We start from the raw sequence: 17,676 nt of genomic DNA, 5'->3' as shown, positions 1-17,676 counted from the left end.
ACAGTCAAAAGTTATTAACATTTTTGTACATTTTGTTATAACTTTTGACCACAAGGTGGCGCTGGTCCGAAACTTCTCAGGCTCCTTCAGAGCATTGTGCTGATGACCCATACCGAGTTTCGTAACGATACGCTAATGCGTTCGTAAAATACAGCATTTTAGCACAAAATTCAAAATGGCCGACGGCCAAAATGGCCGAAGTGGAAAATTGGACATCCTTCGACTCGGCATGATTTCCCGAATCCAACGAGACCAAATTTATGATTTTTGGCCAAACCCATCAGAAGTTATAAGCAAAAATAGCCATTTTTCATATCTCCGCACCAGTAGGTGGCGCTGCGCCGAAACACTGCATGGTGCCTCAGGTCATGCTTGTGATGACAGTTACCAAGTTTGGTCTGAATATGATAAAGTGTTACAGAGCCTTACTTCTATTTTCGCAAGCGCTACGTACAATTCGTTCGTGTGTTTTTCGAAAACGGTTTGAGCAATCGACTTGAATTCCATAACTTTTTGTCAGCATGGTCTGAAGATGATCTGGTTCAATTTTCGTGAAAATCGGAGTAACGGCCTAGGAGGAGTTCGAAAAAGTAGGTTTTTCAGAAAATTCAAAATGGCGGAAAAATTTTCATGACGGAAAATGACGTCATAGGGTGCAATCGATTCGGCTTGAGCCAAGGAATCAGAGGAAAAAAAGAATTTTGTTTCTAGCCCTTATGGTTAAAAAGTTATTAACATAAACATAAGTGCAACTTTGGACAGCTGGTGGCGCTAGAGGGATTGAGTTAGAGACTCCAAATTTGCTATGGACATAGCTCAGACTGTCCTCTAACTGTGTGCCAAATTTCACAACTTTCCCGCAAGCGGTTCTATGGGCTCTCATAGACTTCAAGAGCGGAAGAAGAAGAAGAAGAAGAAGAATAAAAAAAAAAAAAAAAAAGAACGCCAACCTTCGGTGCTTGGCCCCTAATAATAATAATAATAATAATAATAATAATAATAACCCAGTGTTTAAGATTATAATCTTTAACTGTTACTTGACCATTTTTTTTCTTTTTTGGTACTTATTCAAACGGTTTACTGGTCAACAGATGGCGCCCCAACTCTGCTTTGCTCATAATTTATAATTTAATTACGATAGACACTTTCTGTCCTTTAAAAACAACTATTCCGGTGACAGATATTATTTTAGGTCGCATAATTATGGCACTCAGACAGCTGTTTTGCATCTGAATATACTAAATATATTTCCAGCGAACTCGCGAGAATATTCGCGTGTCACATCATCAAACGTCTATAATAAACCTTCCCCGCATTTAATGGTTCCGCCCGGATATATGGAAATATTTATCCAGCACACAGTTTCCTCGGTGGTTGACAGCAACATTATTTAAGTAAGTTGAATATTCACAGTTAACACACAAAACATGTACACATATTCGTCTTGTTTTTAACACCAGGGGTTGTCAAGTTGTTTATGCCTGGTGGAAAAGTACAGTCATGTTTTCATGCTAGCACGTTGACATTAGCCACTTCAGTACTGAATTGTGATGCTGCTGAGTTACAACGTAAGCGTAAAACGTGAACAAATATATTTTTGAGTCCATCAGGTGTTCTCATTTCAAAATATAAATTAACGCGTCTTTTTAAAGACGTATTTGGCAACTTTTTAAAGTTTATTTGAAAGTGAAAGAGGACTTAAGATTTAATTGGTAGTTTTCTTACTCAAAGTCATTAAGTTTTTTTAAAAACTTACTCCTCACAGGCTGGTCTTTGTCCTAATAGATTCTTGATAAAAACGTCCTACAACATTTGTATTTATCGAGAATGTGTGTTGACACTGTCCTGTTTAATGGGAGGAAAAAACATTTCTGGCATTACAGAGCACGTATTAAGGCGTTTGTAATAATTCTACTCGATTCTATTTTTCTGTTTAAGAGACAGTTGGTTTGAAGAATCAAACAGTGCAACGAGCAACAATACGACAATAAATGTCATTCAAGTTGTAAGAAGTAACAAAAAGCATCTTTATGATCAATAATGGGTGCTGTGGAGCGTGAAATCACGGCGGTGTGACTCGTTGTGATGATCAGTTTAGCTGAGCGCGTCCTGATGCGGCTGGTCGCGTGCCTCTATTGTTCGCGTAATTCGCGCGTTCTTTGAACAACAGAACAAAAACTCCCATAACGCCAATCAGCTGACGCGTCACCATAGAGACCAACATTTGAGTTATTATAAATAAGGATTCGCCTACTGTAATGCATCATAATTTATAACACACACACACACACACACACACATATACAGTTACTTTTTTTTGATTACATGTTATTCTCACAATGGCAGTAAATTGAAATGATTCTCCATACAGCTACTTTTTATCTTTTAATTTTTCCATCCTAAAAAGCCTAACTTACTGCTTATATATTTTCACAAGGTTTGTGGAAGTCATGTGAAGTGATGTACACAAATCATTTCACTTTTAAGAAGTGTTTTCTCAACATTGCATATTTAATCAACTCCTGATGAACACATTATTTTTTGGATTATCATGCAGTGAATCATTTAACCAGTCTTTCAAACACATTAAAATGTACAAATTCAGATTTAATATTTACATGTAATGCATGGAGCCCTCAACTTATTTTTTTATTTTTTTTTGCTGAACCTCTTTGACGCAATATATTTATTAGAAGTAAGCCCTGAATTTTTAAGTTAATAAGTTAGGTCAATAATAAAATTAAGTCAATAATAATAATAATAAAATTAAGTTTGCTGCTCTCTGATGTCAGTTAACGGTCACATGACATGCAGGTAAACAAATAAAAATATATATATTTTAATTTGTTTACTGTTTTTTGATTTTTTTTTTTTTAAATTGTAAAATTTATTTAAATTTCTAATTTTTATAAATTAATTACTTAGTTTTCATTAAACTCACAAACCCCCTGCAGTTTCATCACAAAACCCTGACATAATGTAAAATTGAATGCACTTCATGTTGTTGATAAAGAATGGAATATATTTTCTTTCTCTTTGTGTTTTTTTTGTAATATGGTATAAGATTATCCTATTCAAATCAATTTGATATTTTTAAGTCAAAAGTAATCTAAAAGTAGTCTGATTGTTACCTTAAATGTGTAATGTAATGGTTTACGTTACAAACTACAATTTTTGTCATCTAATTTGGAATCAGTAACTGACTATAATTTGTAAGTAATTCAGATTACATGTAATCAGTTACTACCAGCACTGGGTTCAAATGTATCTAACCAAATAGTATGTATTTTAATAATGAAAAATTAAGGTGAAGCTGGTAAAAAAATTTTTTTTTTTTTTTTTTTTTTTTGTTCTCAACAATCCAAATGTCATAAACTTGAGAAAAAGTAACTTTCTAAGCAGTCTTTGAATAGTGACAGGTTCGTATTACATCTATAGTTTGCTTCCGTATAGTATTATTAAGTCTGCTTTAGTTAAAGGATTAGTCCACTTTCAAATTAAAATTTCCTGATAATTTACTCACCCCCATGTCATCCAAGATGTCCATGTCCTTCTCTCTTAAGTCGAAAAGAACTTAAGAGAGAATTCCGGCAGTGTAGACACTTCTAAGTGTATTACTGCCCTCCACAGGTCAAAGTTTGAACTAAATTGTCATATACAATATGCTAGTGCAAGTATATAACAATTAGTTCAAACTTTGACCTGTGGAGGGCAGTAATACACTTAGCAGTGTCTACACTGCCGGAATTCTAATAGAGAAGAAGAAGAGAGCTAGTTCAAGATGAGCATTTATGGTTAAAATGTATAAAATTTTTATTTATTTTTTTTTAGAAAATGAGCGATGGTTTCTCTAGATAAGACCCTTATTCCTCATCTGGTATCATTTAAAGCCCTTTGAAGCAGCACTGAAACTGTAATTTTAACCTTCAACCATTTGGAGGCCATTGAAGTCCATTATATGGAGAAAAATCCTGGAATGTTTTCATCAAAAACCTTAATTTCTTTTCAACTAAAGAAAGAAAGACATGAACATCTTGGATGACATGGGGGGTGAGTAAATTATCAGGAAATTTTAATTTGAAAGTGAACTAATACTTTAAAGAGTATAAGCAACCCCTGCTGCAACACAGTTAAAGGTGCCATTGAACATTTTTTTACAAGATGTAATATAAGTCTAAGGTGTCCCCTAATGTGTCTGTGAAGTTTCAGCTCAAAATACCCCATAGATTGTTTTTTTAGTAATTTTTTTAACTGCCTATTTTGGGGCATCATTAACTATGCACAGATTCAGGCTGTGGCCCCTTTAATTCCTCACACTCCCCGCCCCCGGAGCTCTCGACTATAATACAGTGCATAAACAAAGTTCACACAGCTAATATAACCCTCAAAATGGATCTTTACAAAGTGTTCGTCATGCATGCTGCATGCATACATCAGATCATGTGAGTATTGTATTTATTTGGATGTTTACATTTGATTCTGAATGAGTTTGATAGTGCTCCGTGGCTAACGGCTAATGCTACACTGTTGGAGAGATTTATAAAGAATGAAGTTGTGTTTATGCATTATACAGACTGCAAGTGTTTAAAAATGAAAATAACGACAGTCTCCGTGGATACAGTAAGAAACAATGGTAACTTTAACCACATTTAACAGTACATTAGCAACATGCTAACGAAACATTTAGAAAGACAAATTACAAATATCACTAAAAATAACATGATATCATGGATCGTGTCAGTTATTATCGCTCCATCTGCCATTTTTCGCTGTTGTCCTTGCTTGCTTACCTAGTCTGATGATTCAGCTGTGCACAGATCCAGATGTTAATACTGCCTGCCCTTGTGTAATGCCTCGATCATGAGCTGGCATATGCAAATATTGGGGGTGTACATATTAATGATCCCGACTGTTACGTAACAGTCGGTGTTATGTTGAGATTCACCTGTTCTTCGGAGGTCTTTTAAACAAATGAGATTTATATAAGAAGGAGGAAACAATGGAGTTTGAAACTCACTGTATGTCATTTCCATGTACTGAACTCTTGTTATTCAACTATGCCAAATTCAATTTTCCATTCGATGGCACCTTTAAATAAACACAGAGGAGGATTTGATATTGTCTGAGCCATGTGTGTCCACTAGATGTCAGTGAAGACTAGAGGAGATATGAGCTGGCGTCAGGGCCGAGAGGTTTGGAGTTCAGTGCCAGGAGCTTCCCCTGAGACTGCTGAAAGAAACAGTCCAGACTTCAGACCAAAAAAACAAAACATCCTCAGCCTCTAAAGCACGTCGCCTAGCCAGCTGGCAGACTGCCTTTTCTAGGGCTGCTGTTCCCACAGGGAGGGAGAGCGTGTTTGTGTGTGTGTGAGAGACTGAAATGTGTACATGTGGGTGCTGACACCTGAGGCACTTGTTCACATGTTGCTCAACACGAGTCACTTTAACTGTTACGCTAACAAACTAGAAAAACATTTTAAACTGTTTAGTGTTTCCCCTTGTAATCTGAAGGTAAATCGTACCCCTGAAGCATTGCAAATACAATAGGGAATGATATATAACACTTTTTTTGTGAGTACACTGTTGCTGACTTGAGAGAAACTGCATGAGAATGTGTGAGAACAATATTAAGAACAGCTGCCAAACTGCACATTTTTGGGGACTGCTACATGGGGAAAAAAATCATTTTCATTTTACACTCATTTGTTTGAGGTCATCTAGCAAATCCTGCAGTAACTTTCCAGCCTCAGAGACAAAACTGGCCATTCTGAAGTCATGGGAAGAGTTTTTTCTTTCTTTTTTTTGTTGTTGTTGAATTTTTCAGTTATAAACCGGTGATGGATGTTAATAAAATCCACCAGGCAGAAGAATTATGCAATGTTAGACATGTTAGAGTCTCCTAAGCATGTTCTAGCCTGTTAACCAGATCTGTGTTGGGAATCAGTTTTTCTGTGCACTTTACAGTCATAACATTTTTTTTTTTCTTTTTGTAGAGGGTGTGGAAGCGTTAAGACAGCGCCACCAGGTGTATAAGAATGAGCCTGGTAGGACAATCAAAAGGTATGTTTCAAGCATCAGTCGACCCTTGGATACTTTTAATGAGCATTGTGTGCTAAAGATGGCATGAATATTACTGAACATTCCTAGGGATAATTATTAGAACAAACTTCTCATTGTATGTAATTCAATATGAAAACAAACAGGCATACAAAATAAATTTATACCATAAATTGGTTTAGTAGCCGTTACTTAGTTTTTTACATTATCGTTCAAAGGTTTGGGGTCAGTAAGATTTTTTGTTTTGATAGAAATATATATATATATATATCCTGAGAAGCAGCACAACTGTTTTTAACATTGATAATAATAAGAAGAAATGTTTATGGAGCATCAAATCATCATATTACAATGATGTCTGTAGGATCATGTGACACTAAAGACTGGAGTAATGATGCTGAAAATTCAGCTTTGATCACAGGAATAAATTACAGTTTAAAATATTCAAATAGAAAACACTTTTACAAATTGTAATAATATTTCACAGTATTACCGTTTTACTTCATTTTTTGATTAAATAAATGCAGCCTTGGTGAGCAGAAGAGACTTTCAAAAACATAAAAAAAAAAAACCTTGAACTTTTGAACAGGAGTGAAATTATACTGTACATAATAATGTTGCTTAAGCTAACTTGTGTATTTAAACCATTTAATTTTAGTTTTTAGTGTTTTGTTTTCAATTTATTTAGACAAAATAGTATAGAATTTTAATATTTGCCATTAAGCGGTTGTCGGCCATAACATAAAAATAATTATTGAGTAAAGAAGTATATAAGTAAAAAAAAGTATTTTCTATGCATCCCTAAAATTAAAATGGACCCTTTTTACATTCTCAAAACACGTTCCTTGTCTTATGCGAACAATTCTTTGGTGCACGTTGTTTTAAATGAAAATTGCCTAATCTTTCATTAAAATTTGACATTTTGCTCCACCCCTGAAACAACTTTCTCTTCAGCTGACATCATCAAACCCTTGTATTTTTCAATTACCTCTTGAATCAAGTCTCTTCAATTCCCAAATGCCTAGCAACCATGCTAAATACCCTAGCAACGACCTTAGCAATGGCTTACTGGGAAAGTCAGGTCATTGTGGCGGCGTTTTACACTTACAAAAAAGTGTAATCTAATTGATAAAGAGCTTGTAGTGTGGTTTACTCCACAAGTGGAAGTCTTGGATGATATGGACTTCTGTAAGTATATACCTGTCCCCTTCAATAACATTCTCACTTTCCGAACTTCCCATTGACTAGCTGCATAGTCTACATTCCTTAATGTCCTTCCGCCCCACTTTCCTCCCATGCATGTGTGTATGTTAATGCCTGTAAAAGAATGAGGTTAGGGTGGAGTAGAGACAAAGACCAGAGAATATAATGTGTTTGTGTGTCATCGCACTAATATGCATGCACGGTGTCATCGCACCAATCCCAGAAAGTTTACTTATGGGAAAAGACTATCCTAAATAATGTTTAAGACAGCCCAGGAAGTATTGCTGGCAAATCTGATGATCTCCGTGCAGGACTACGCAGCCTGTTGGGCCGAGGGGGGTGGGGTGGTGCTAAGAGTGGACGGAGAAAAGCCCTTTGCACCACTTTCCCAGGCTGTCGGTCAGGAAGGTTGGATTTTTTACACCGTGACCACCGTGTTGCCCTTTCCGGGGGAAATCCGAGACAAACACGAAGAAGGGGGGCCAAGCGGGGGACAGGAAAACCGGCCCTGGGAAGAAGGAGAGGCAAGGAGAAGAAAGGTGTTGGCCACACAGCATGAGAGAGGCAGTTGCTTTCAGGGCTACTCAAAGGACCATATACCTCCCCTCCGTTACCCCATTGTCACCGGCCGCTCCTGTCTCGCCCCCCCTTCCTCCTCAAAAATGGCTCATCTTCTCACAGTTTTGTGGCCTGGAATCACGGGCCAAAATACAAAGCCCCAACACCTCTCACACGACAATAGAGTCCTCCTTTCTCTCCCTGTTACGCGTATTAAATGTTAATTTTCTGACCCTTTTTGCTCGATTCAAATGCGGTGTGAAGTATCCACATGTAACAATAGCTGACTGGGAAAAAGGAGTCAAGGAGTGCATTACAAAGGAAGTAAAATAGTTAAGTCTGTATCCTGGATTTAAAAGGAAAAGTTAGTAAAGTCTTACAGTGGTGGGAAAAGTGCATTTAAACGGTGAAGAAAGTGAAACATGAAAACAAAACTGATTCTCTTTTTACATTATTTAATACACATTCCTGGTCTTGTTATGAATGATTCATTGCTGCCTTTTTTCTGAAGGAAAAAAAAAATAGTGTTTGCATTCTTTTGTCTATCGTTTTCAGCTGACTTTACTGTTTTTTTTTTTTTTTTCTCTGAACTCTACTCTTAAGTCCTGTATGGATCCTGTTTAGTAAACCTGGAGCAGACAGCAGCACTAATTTAATTCCGTACCCGACCCGAGCCATTTGACATAAAGGCCACGACCCAAACTGCACCTGCATTAAATCTACTACATCAGGTTGACAAATATAATTTATTTTCTCTTGTAACACAAGCAATCAAACCAACATGAGGCATTCTGAGTTGATGCATTTAAGATAAAATAGACATGCAGCCCAACATGGTAATAATTAAAAGAAAACAAGATGTAAAAAATACAAATCTTTTTTTGCATCATGTGAACAGTCTGCCCATACAGGCTATTTTGTGCATAAATCACACCATAGGCTATACAGACGCTTAGATGCATGAAGCAAAAAATGAGCCTTTACTGTTATATAATAGAGACCACTTTTTTGATCCAGTCTGGTTGTGGGTTGTGATTATAAACTATAAACTGTTTTATTTGGACTCAAGTGGCTCAAGTGAAGTGTGCAAAATTTGTGCCACGTGTAGCAATAAACAAATTTGCTGAAATACTGTAAAAAAAGATTGTGATTTTTTTTTTTTTTTTTTTTTTTTTTAATGGTAAAGGACTGTAAAAATGCTACGGGAAAAAAAAACCACTTAATTGGTTAACAGAACGTTACGGTGAATAACCGTAGTGTAATTCTGCAGTAAAATACCGTTAAATTAACAGTTTTGGAAGTCATTGTATAATTTACAGTGAGAAACTGTAACAATTCCCTGCGTGACACTTCATATTTGATGTATTTTCGTTGAAATAACGGTTTCTTCTTAGTTTTTTCTAATCAGTTATGTACGTTAGGGTTTTATGTTACATCTAATGTTGTTAAATTAATGTTTATTGCATTTTTAAAATTTCATGTGTGTTACCATGATGGTGTTTAGTGTTTGTGTGAATAACACTGTACGCACCTTCTATATATTAGTGTTGTCCTTCTCAGCTTGTGGAAAATCTGCTTGTGATGACCTTTGATTCATCATGTGACTCATCAACGCTGTGTTTGGTGATTGTCAGTGTATTACAAAGGTCGTACTTAAATAGGTTGGTAAATTAACATTATATCAATAATTTTTTTTTTTTTTTTTTTTTTTTTTTTTTTAAACTGTAAAATTAAGTTAAATCTGTAAAACCTTAAATGTTGCTACTGTATTTTTTACGGTAAAGTTCTGGCAACCACAGCTGCCATTTTTTTAACTGTAAATTTCACGGGGATTTCACAGGTAGTCCCATCCCAAAATCACTTCATTGGTTTAGCCAGTGTTATTTTCTATAAATCAAAATATGTTATGAAATTAGTTTGTTTTGGGGAAAAAATGGCAGCATCAGACAAACGGCAGTGGCTCTTGACACGATGAGCTGTGGTGATCAGTGTTGGGTGTAATGCATTACTAACTGTAATTACTTAATTACTTTTCTCTTGAATAAGTAAAGTAAGGGATTACTCTTAATTTTTCTGTAAATTAATTACAGTTACTTCGGATGTAATTGCATGAAATACTTTAGACTGTATGGTTAAGTCTGATGTCACGTGGCAGCGCTTCTGGGTCCAAGCGCTCTATTTCATACCACAAGAAAACAACAAACGGTGCTTATATACACATATGATGTGGTGTAATACTACCAAAAAATTATAATCATAACCTTTATCTCCATACCAAAATCCTAGATGGCCAGACAGTGATTCATCTTTTATAAATCGTTAAAATATTAATGTCTGTGATGCTGTGAGCACAGAGACTGTTGAGTAGACTTTTTAGAATGTTAAATGTTTAATATTAATAAATAGCGCTCATAAACGGCCGTCGAGATGGCATTCTAAAGTGAAACGAGTCGAGGTTTGGACCCGGAAACTTTAAACGTCTGACGCTAAAATGTATGTTTTAATGTTACCTTCTCCCATTAAGTACTTATATTATTAGTTTATATTAGTTTATATTATCTACTTGAAAGAATTAAAAGAGAAGTCTTATGTCTGTCCTTGTATTGTTCAACTGGTCGAGGTTGATATGGGATTTAGAAAGTAATCAGTAGTGCAATACTTTTTAAAGACAGTAACTATAGTAATCTAATTTAAAATTTAAATAATCTCATTTAAATGGGGAAAAAGTAAGAGTCAAACTCGCCCCTCCAATTTCCTATCATATAGAGACCACTTTTCACAATCCACTCAGGTTTTACTTGTTGAATATTTAGAAACGTCACATTGCAAAAAGAAATTTTGCAATCACGAAAGCAGTTTAATTTGTTTTGATGAAAAATTTAGAATAATGAAAACGGTTTATGTTGGAAAAGGAATGACAACACTTCTGAAAAATCATGAGAGCGATGTCGCTGTGGTGTTTGCGCTGTGGTGCCCATATGGGAAAAACATGTTCGAGTTCAGCCTGCAACATTTCCTGTTACTCTTTGCTGTAACTGTTTAATAAAAAGTGGCAAAATACAATAGAATTAACGTGAGAATTTGTGAGGTGGAGTAGAAACAGACATGTAGTTAAGAGCTGATGAGTGTTGACAGGCAGGACTGTGTGTAACCCGGGTGTCATGTGTTTGGCCCCAGGTGTTGACCTGGCTGCCCTGCAGGAGCACCTCTGCGGCCTGTGGAACAGGAAAGAGCAGGAGGAGGTAAGAAACAGATGTAATTATACTTGAGCTGAGCGTGTGAGTGTCCCATGAGAGGTGACATGCTAGTGATAAGATCACGTGAGAGAAGGGATGTGCATGAGGGGCCTAGCAAAATTCCTCTCTTCCTCCCGCCAGTATTTAGGAAATACTAACTACAATATATGCCCACCACTTTTCAGATATTCCTCCAGCCCTTATGAGCATAATTTAGACTTCAATTGAAATAATCAAAGTTGTAACTGCAGTGAATTAAAAGAATGATTTGGGTCAATATAATTTTACATTTGCATTTATGGTATTACAACACGTCCCTCAGTTTATTGCATTTTTTTTTCTTTAATTTTCTGTGGTAATCCACGTTATATCACAAATGCCGTTGATAGTGTTTATCTTATATTGAACATTTTCTTGTATAGTATTCACTAGGCTAATCAGATTATCACCAAAATTAAATCATCACATTTTTATCACCAAAATTTATGATAATCTTGTCCATCCTGCTTACTTAAAGGGTTAATTCACCCAAAAATGAAAATTCTGTCATTTATTACTCACCCTCATGCCGTTCCACACCCGTAAGACCTTCGTTAATCTTCAGAACACAAATTAAGATATTTTAGTTGAAAGCCGATGGCTCCGTGAGGCCTCCATAGGGAGCAATGGACATTTCCTCTCTCAAGATCCATAAAGGTACTAAGAACATATCTAAATCGGTACAGTTCAATATTTATATTAAAAATCGACGAGAATATTTTTGGAGCGCCAAAAAAAACACTTTATAATATTAATATTGAACCACTGAACTCACATGAACCGATTTAAATATGTTTTTAGTACCTTTATGGATCTTGAGAGAGGAAGTGTCCATTGCTCCCTATGGAGGCCTCACGGAGCCATCGGATTTCAACAAAAATATCTTAATTTGTGTTCTGAAGATTAACGAAGGTCTTACGGCTGTGAAACGACATGAGGGTGAGTAATTAATGACACAATTTTCATTTTTGGGTGAACTAACCCTTTAAATTTCCCCCTTTTTGTATAAGAAACTGTAATGTAATTCCAGTGGTTTACTTGGTGGTATATGAAATTTGGTTCAGAATTCAATTAATTTGGACTCAATGGTAAATTTTCATAATATAAAAATAACATAATTGTAACTGGAGGAACAAATCATATCATTGTGCAACACTGACCAGGTTTTTCAAAGTCTAAAGATTTGTATTTTGGGTAAGAAACAAATGCAGAATAAACGATATTAAGTAATACATATTATAAAGTAATTTCAATTGATTATTATTTACTTAATTCATATTTTGATTTTATTTGATTTTATATTTTATTTTTTATTTCAATTTGATATATATATATTTTTTTAATGTTTGTTTTGATTTTTTTTTATTGTATTTTTATTTTTTATATTTTATTTTATTTTATTTTGATTTTATTTTGATTTTATTTTATTTTATTTTGATTTGATTTTATTTTATTTTCATCCCGTTTGGCCAAACTGTCTGAAAAGCTCCCTTCTTCCTCTCTCAGCTGCGGCAGGTATTAGCAGACAGTTTCTTGCAGATGCAGGAGCCCTTGGCTGGTCTGCTAGACTTCCTGGAGGGCTGCGTTACCGTCCAAAAGGGCAAGACCACCACCCTGAACCACTTCATTCTCACAGAGTTTATGCACTGGAGGACCAATAATCCTCAGGCCAGTCTGAATGGCCTTAGGGAAGAAGAGAAACTGCGATTACAGCAACAAGCCCTGGGGCTCCTCACAGACTCTCATCCTGGCTACATGGACCCCCTGCTGGAGATTTATCAGCTGAGCACACTGAAAAGACCACTGCTGCTAGAACATGTGGCCTTCCTGCATGACTGCCGCTGCTTCAAAGAGGTGAGGGGAAGTTGTCACCAGTCCATTTAAGATAATTGACACTTTCACAACATGCTCCAATACGATGATATAAGAAAAAGAAAATGGTTGCTAGTGGTAGAAACATATATGGCCCAGGCCTGTTATGGGAAATGTGATCTATTTAAGTATGGGCAAATTATAACATTAACATATAATCTAAAAATATAATTTATGATTTTGAATGTCAGATTCTCTACAGATGTTTTGTTTTATTGAACTAAATTATGACATTTTGAAATGATCAGCATTGTATGATCAGAATCTGAGCTTCTGAGGTCACATTCATATTCATAAGTCATATTTTCCTGTGATTTCTGAGCAATTGTGTCAAATAAATGTTTAATAAATTGAATGTGCATCTCATTTGCTATCATTAAATGGGGGAATCAAAATTTTGTCCAGCTTAAATTGCATCCCCAAAATCAAAAGAGAAAAATTAAATAGTTTTGGTAAATTTTTTAAGTCATTTAATATTAATTTTTTATTGCATCAATAAAATAAACAATAATAATAAAAAATATTATCTACAATTGAGACTTTAACGTAGTCAAGAAATAATAGGCATTAAAAGATAACTTATAACAGGAAACCATTTAATACTTGAATAAAATGAATATATATATATATATATATATATATATATATATATATATATATATATATATATATATATATATATATATATATATATATATTTTTTTTTTTTTAATCAGACATTATAAATATTATATATAATCAACCTATTTGATTACTAATATTAGAAATTGTTTATATTTGATAGTACGACTATAACGAGCAGACTGTTGTGCAGCATAAGCTGCTGTAATGACATGAAATATTTTATTTTCTAATAGGCGTTGGTGTTCAGTGTTAAAGTGGAACTCCAGAAAGATCTGGATATGGAGAAGGTCAGTTTAACCACATTGTTGAATGTAGCTGCATCTTTACTCTATGAAGCTGCACCATCTTATTTCCACTGTCCCCTGTTTGTGCTGGCAGATGTGTGTGCCTGTCATTCTCCTGGACAAGCTGTCGCTGGCAGAGCTGTATGTGCGTGACCATCCAGACCTACAGCAGCGGCTGGTCACACTGCTGGACTCCTGGTGTGATCCCAACTTTAACATCCAGGCACTGCTCAGGTGACAATTCATCAATGTTCAAAGCAAATGTGTCTATATATTGATTATTGAAAGGTTGAAAAATGTTGAGATTAAGTTGTAATGCCCTGTTCTATAGTTCATTTACGTCTCAATACGGAATTAAAAATTAATAAGGAAAATGTGTTTAATTGCCATGAAAATAATGAAAACAAATCAAAACAAAAAAGGTCCTTAATTAGGCTTGATTTATGCAAAAAAAAACAACAACAACAAAAAAAAACTTTTAGGGTCATACATAACCTGGACATTTCTTCATGAGATTCACCTGAAATAGCAATATTGAAACATTTGTCATAATAATATTTATTGGCTTTTATTGTTATCATTATTATTATTAATCTAGTCTATTCTCTCATTTTATAATATTAAATAAATGCATCCATCATTTAGCATTCATCCATCTTTTTTTCATTGTTCACGTGTCCAATTTTATTTGTGAAAAATTGTGTAAAATTCATAAATATTTAATTGCATAATAATAATAAAGTCTAATCTGTCATATTATAATACTCATTTATCCATAATTTCTCATTCATCCATTTTTTTCCTACTGTGTTTTAGTGTTTTGATGCCTTATTTTTACATCTGCAATTATTGTTGTTATTATTATTATTATTATTATTATTAACAATAATTAATGATGATGATGATGATGATGATAAGTATAATAATTCTCTTTTTATAATACTAATTTATCAATCAGTATTAATTCATCTTTGAATGTTTAGATGCCTGATTTCACTTAGACAAAATTATGTAAAATTTGTACATATTAATTTTTTTTTTTTTACATTTATTACTAATGTTTTAGTAATTATTATTTGTATTATATGAATAATAATAATAATAGTTTGTTATATCATATTATAATACTCCTATTCTCCTGTAAATCTTTTGATGCCTGATTTTTACTTCTGTAAAATTAATTAAAATGGAACTAATAATAATAATAAAAATGATAAAGTATATCAGACAAAATGTATATATATATCTAATGTATTTCTAATGCAGAGTTTGCTGAGTGATTGTGACATGTTGTGTGGTTGCAGTCAGTACCCACACCTGGTTCTCTCAAAACATCAAATGGACCAGATTCAGCCCAAGCTGCTCAGTAAGCATGTCTTCAGACTCATGGAGAAATTCTGCATTGACCCAGGTGTGTGAGCGTGTCACTCCACAGCTGTTTGACACTTTCATCATCTCAAGTGTGTACGCTTTATCAGTGCATATGTATTTGATGTTCAAACTTGTCCTGTGGGGTTTGGTTGCTACAGGTCTGTGCTCTAATTCTGTCTACAAGAGGAAGCTGGACTCACTGAGGTTTCTCATGTACAAAACCTTTGGCGAGGTGAGAAAGTTCCCCTTTTTTTATATATATATATTTTTTTTAATCATATTGGTCAAAAACATATAAGGGTGTCAAGTTCTTAGAAATCTACTTTTTGTATTCATGTTGGTTTCATTTGGTTTTGAAAAACTGTTGTCAAGAAAAGTTTCAGTTCAGTAATCTAAATATGTCATCTGGTGTAACCATCAAGTACGAATATACTTTAAATAAATGAACGCATTGAATAAAAGTACACACCTTAATCATTATGTTCATAAATGTTTTTTTTTTTTTTTAATATATCTTTCACGGCAAGCAGTATTTGTTTTTACAAATGTAAAGAATTATTCATTGATAATTCGCACAACCTGAACTAACCTTTCCTGGTCTTAAATCAAATTATCTTGTAAAATAATATTTTAAGAGACTTGCTGACTTTGACACACAATCATGAGGGTCTACAGAGGTCCTGACTATGATATCACATCCTGTTTTATGGTTTTTGCATGCTGGTTGCTCTACATGATGTTGAATTAGCAGACAGGTTTTTCAAATATCAATAATATTAAAAATGATATTGTTAATGTGATGTTTTATTTCTAATACTTAAAGTATTGTTTAAAATTAATATAAATAAATTAAAGTGTTTATTATAAATATTTTATATAATTTATTAATAATTAGTAAACCAGTTTTGTTAATGTACAGATTCCTTTTTTCTAAGAAATAATAATAAAATGTTATGCCAAACATTTAATAAGGTTTCCTTTTGGGGAATTTTTATTTTATTTGTTTATTATATATATATATATATATATATATATATATATATATATATATATATATATATATATATATATATATATATTATTATATATATATATATATTAATAAAATAATTTCAATAATATATCAATAATATCAATTTTATTACGTTTTTAATGAGGCATTTTCTTCATTATGACATGACAGTTGTATTATCCTGATAAAATACATTTTAATACAGAAATTAAAATCATTCTCATCTTAAGAGGTATAATTGTATGTGTAATAAGTTGCATTTTAATGTATTTTTCAATAAATTAGTAGATTTTTTTTTTTTTTTTTTTTTTTTTAAGTCACATAATCAAATGTAATGTTTTCTAAAGTCTAACCCTTAATTTACCTTTCAATATTTTTGTGCACTCAGAAATGCATCATATTTGCAGAGGTTAAATGTGAATACTATTTGTTGTTTTGCAAATATGGTACATGATGTATTGCAGTGATGGTGATATAGAAGTGTCTGCTTCATTATATTTGACAGAAAAGTATGTCTGAAGAGAACTGGAGAGACCATGTTCAGGTAATACATATTCTGGTTTGATTCAGTACTTAAACATTTTAACTGAGTTTTAAATGAGTGTGTGTGTGTGTGTGTGTGTGTGTGTGTGTGTGTGTGTGTGTGTGTGTGTGTGTGTGTGTGTGTGTGTGTGTGTGTGTGTGTGTGTGATCTCAGGCCATGATTGAAGGTAATCTAGAGCTCCAGGTTCAGTTGGTACACCTGTTGGTTAAACATTGTAGCCTCCAGACTGCTGCTCAGTGGGCTGCACATTACAGCTTACCCAGAAACAGGCTTCCCATAGGAGTCTGGGACAAAATTCAGAGCCTTTCCCCCAAGCAGCTGTAAGTATTAAAATACACACACAGATTTAAAAAACTATATTCTTGAAGACCTCATAGAAATGATTTTCAAATCAGTAATAACAATATTTTCTGTAACCTTCACACAAAGCTTACTGACACAAGTTTTTGACGTTTCACTATTTGACACCAAATGTGATACCATTTTCTTTTTAGAGCTGCTTTACAGCTGAAATGAACTGAATTTTTTCTGTTATCACTGCTTTGAAACAATCTGTATTGTATAAAGTGCTATATAAATAAAGGTGACTTGAATTGACTATTTTTGAAGATACTTTTGCTTCCAAGTATAGACAAACCTGTACAGACACACACACACACCAACATCACCCTCACAAGTATATTCCTGTCATAGAGAGATGTGTGCTGTAAGCGGCCCACCTGAGTCCTGGACACCCCTTCAGTCTGATCAGCAAAAATACTACCAGCTGCCTCTGGCCAGAGAAAACGTCCACTTTGTAAAGACATTAGATAAAGTTGAGCAGTGCAGAGAAGCTGTTTTAAAGGTAACACTTTTAAGACTTCTTTATATACATTAC

The 17,676-nt window shown here is 34.0% G+C and overlaps 1 protein-coding gene across 1 annotated transcript in view; it reads left to right on the top strand.

The window, feature by feature from the left end:
* The first annotated feature begins 1,245 nt into the window (after positions 1-1,245).
* The window catches only part of exd3 (exonuclease 3'-5' domain containing 3), a 60,374-nt gene continuing 43,943 nt past the window's right edge, over positions 1,246-17,676 (top strand). The window contains exons 1-11 of the mRNA XM_048174433.1: positions 1,246-1,394; positions 5,993-6,059; positions 10,995-11,059; positions 12,599-12,946; positions 13,822-13,875; positions 13,967-14,106; positions 15,177-15,283; positions 15,402-15,475; positions 16,761-16,799; positions 16,953-17,119; positions 17,493-17,643. Coding sequence (XP_048030390.1) covers positions 6,035-6,059; positions 10,995-11,059; positions 12,599-12,946; positions 13,822-13,875; positions 13,967-14,106; positions 15,177-15,283; positions 15,402-15,475; positions 16,761-16,799; positions 16,953-17,119; positions 17,493-17,643 — 1,170 coding nt within the window. The 5' untranslated portion in view covers positions 1,246-1,394; positions 5,993-6,034. The remainder of the gene's footprint in view (positions 1,395-5,992; positions 6,060-10,994; positions 11,060-12,598; positions 12,947-13,821; positions 13,876-13,966; positions 14,107-15,176; positions 15,284-15,401; positions 15,476-16,760; positions 16,800-16,952; positions 17,120-17,492; positions 17,644-17,676) is intronic.

This window comes from Megalobrama amblycephala, linkage group LG2 (assembly GCF_018812025.1).
Source record: "Megalobrama amblycephala isolate DHTTF-2021 linkage group LG2, ASM1881202v1, whole genome shotgun sequence".
NCBI classification, from domain to species: Eukaryota; Metazoa; Chordata; class Actinopteri; order Cypriniformes; family Xenocyprididae; genus Megalobrama; species Megalobrama amblycephala.
Note: the sequence above shows the minus strand (reverse complement) of the source record. Positions and strands in the feature narration are given on the sequence as shown.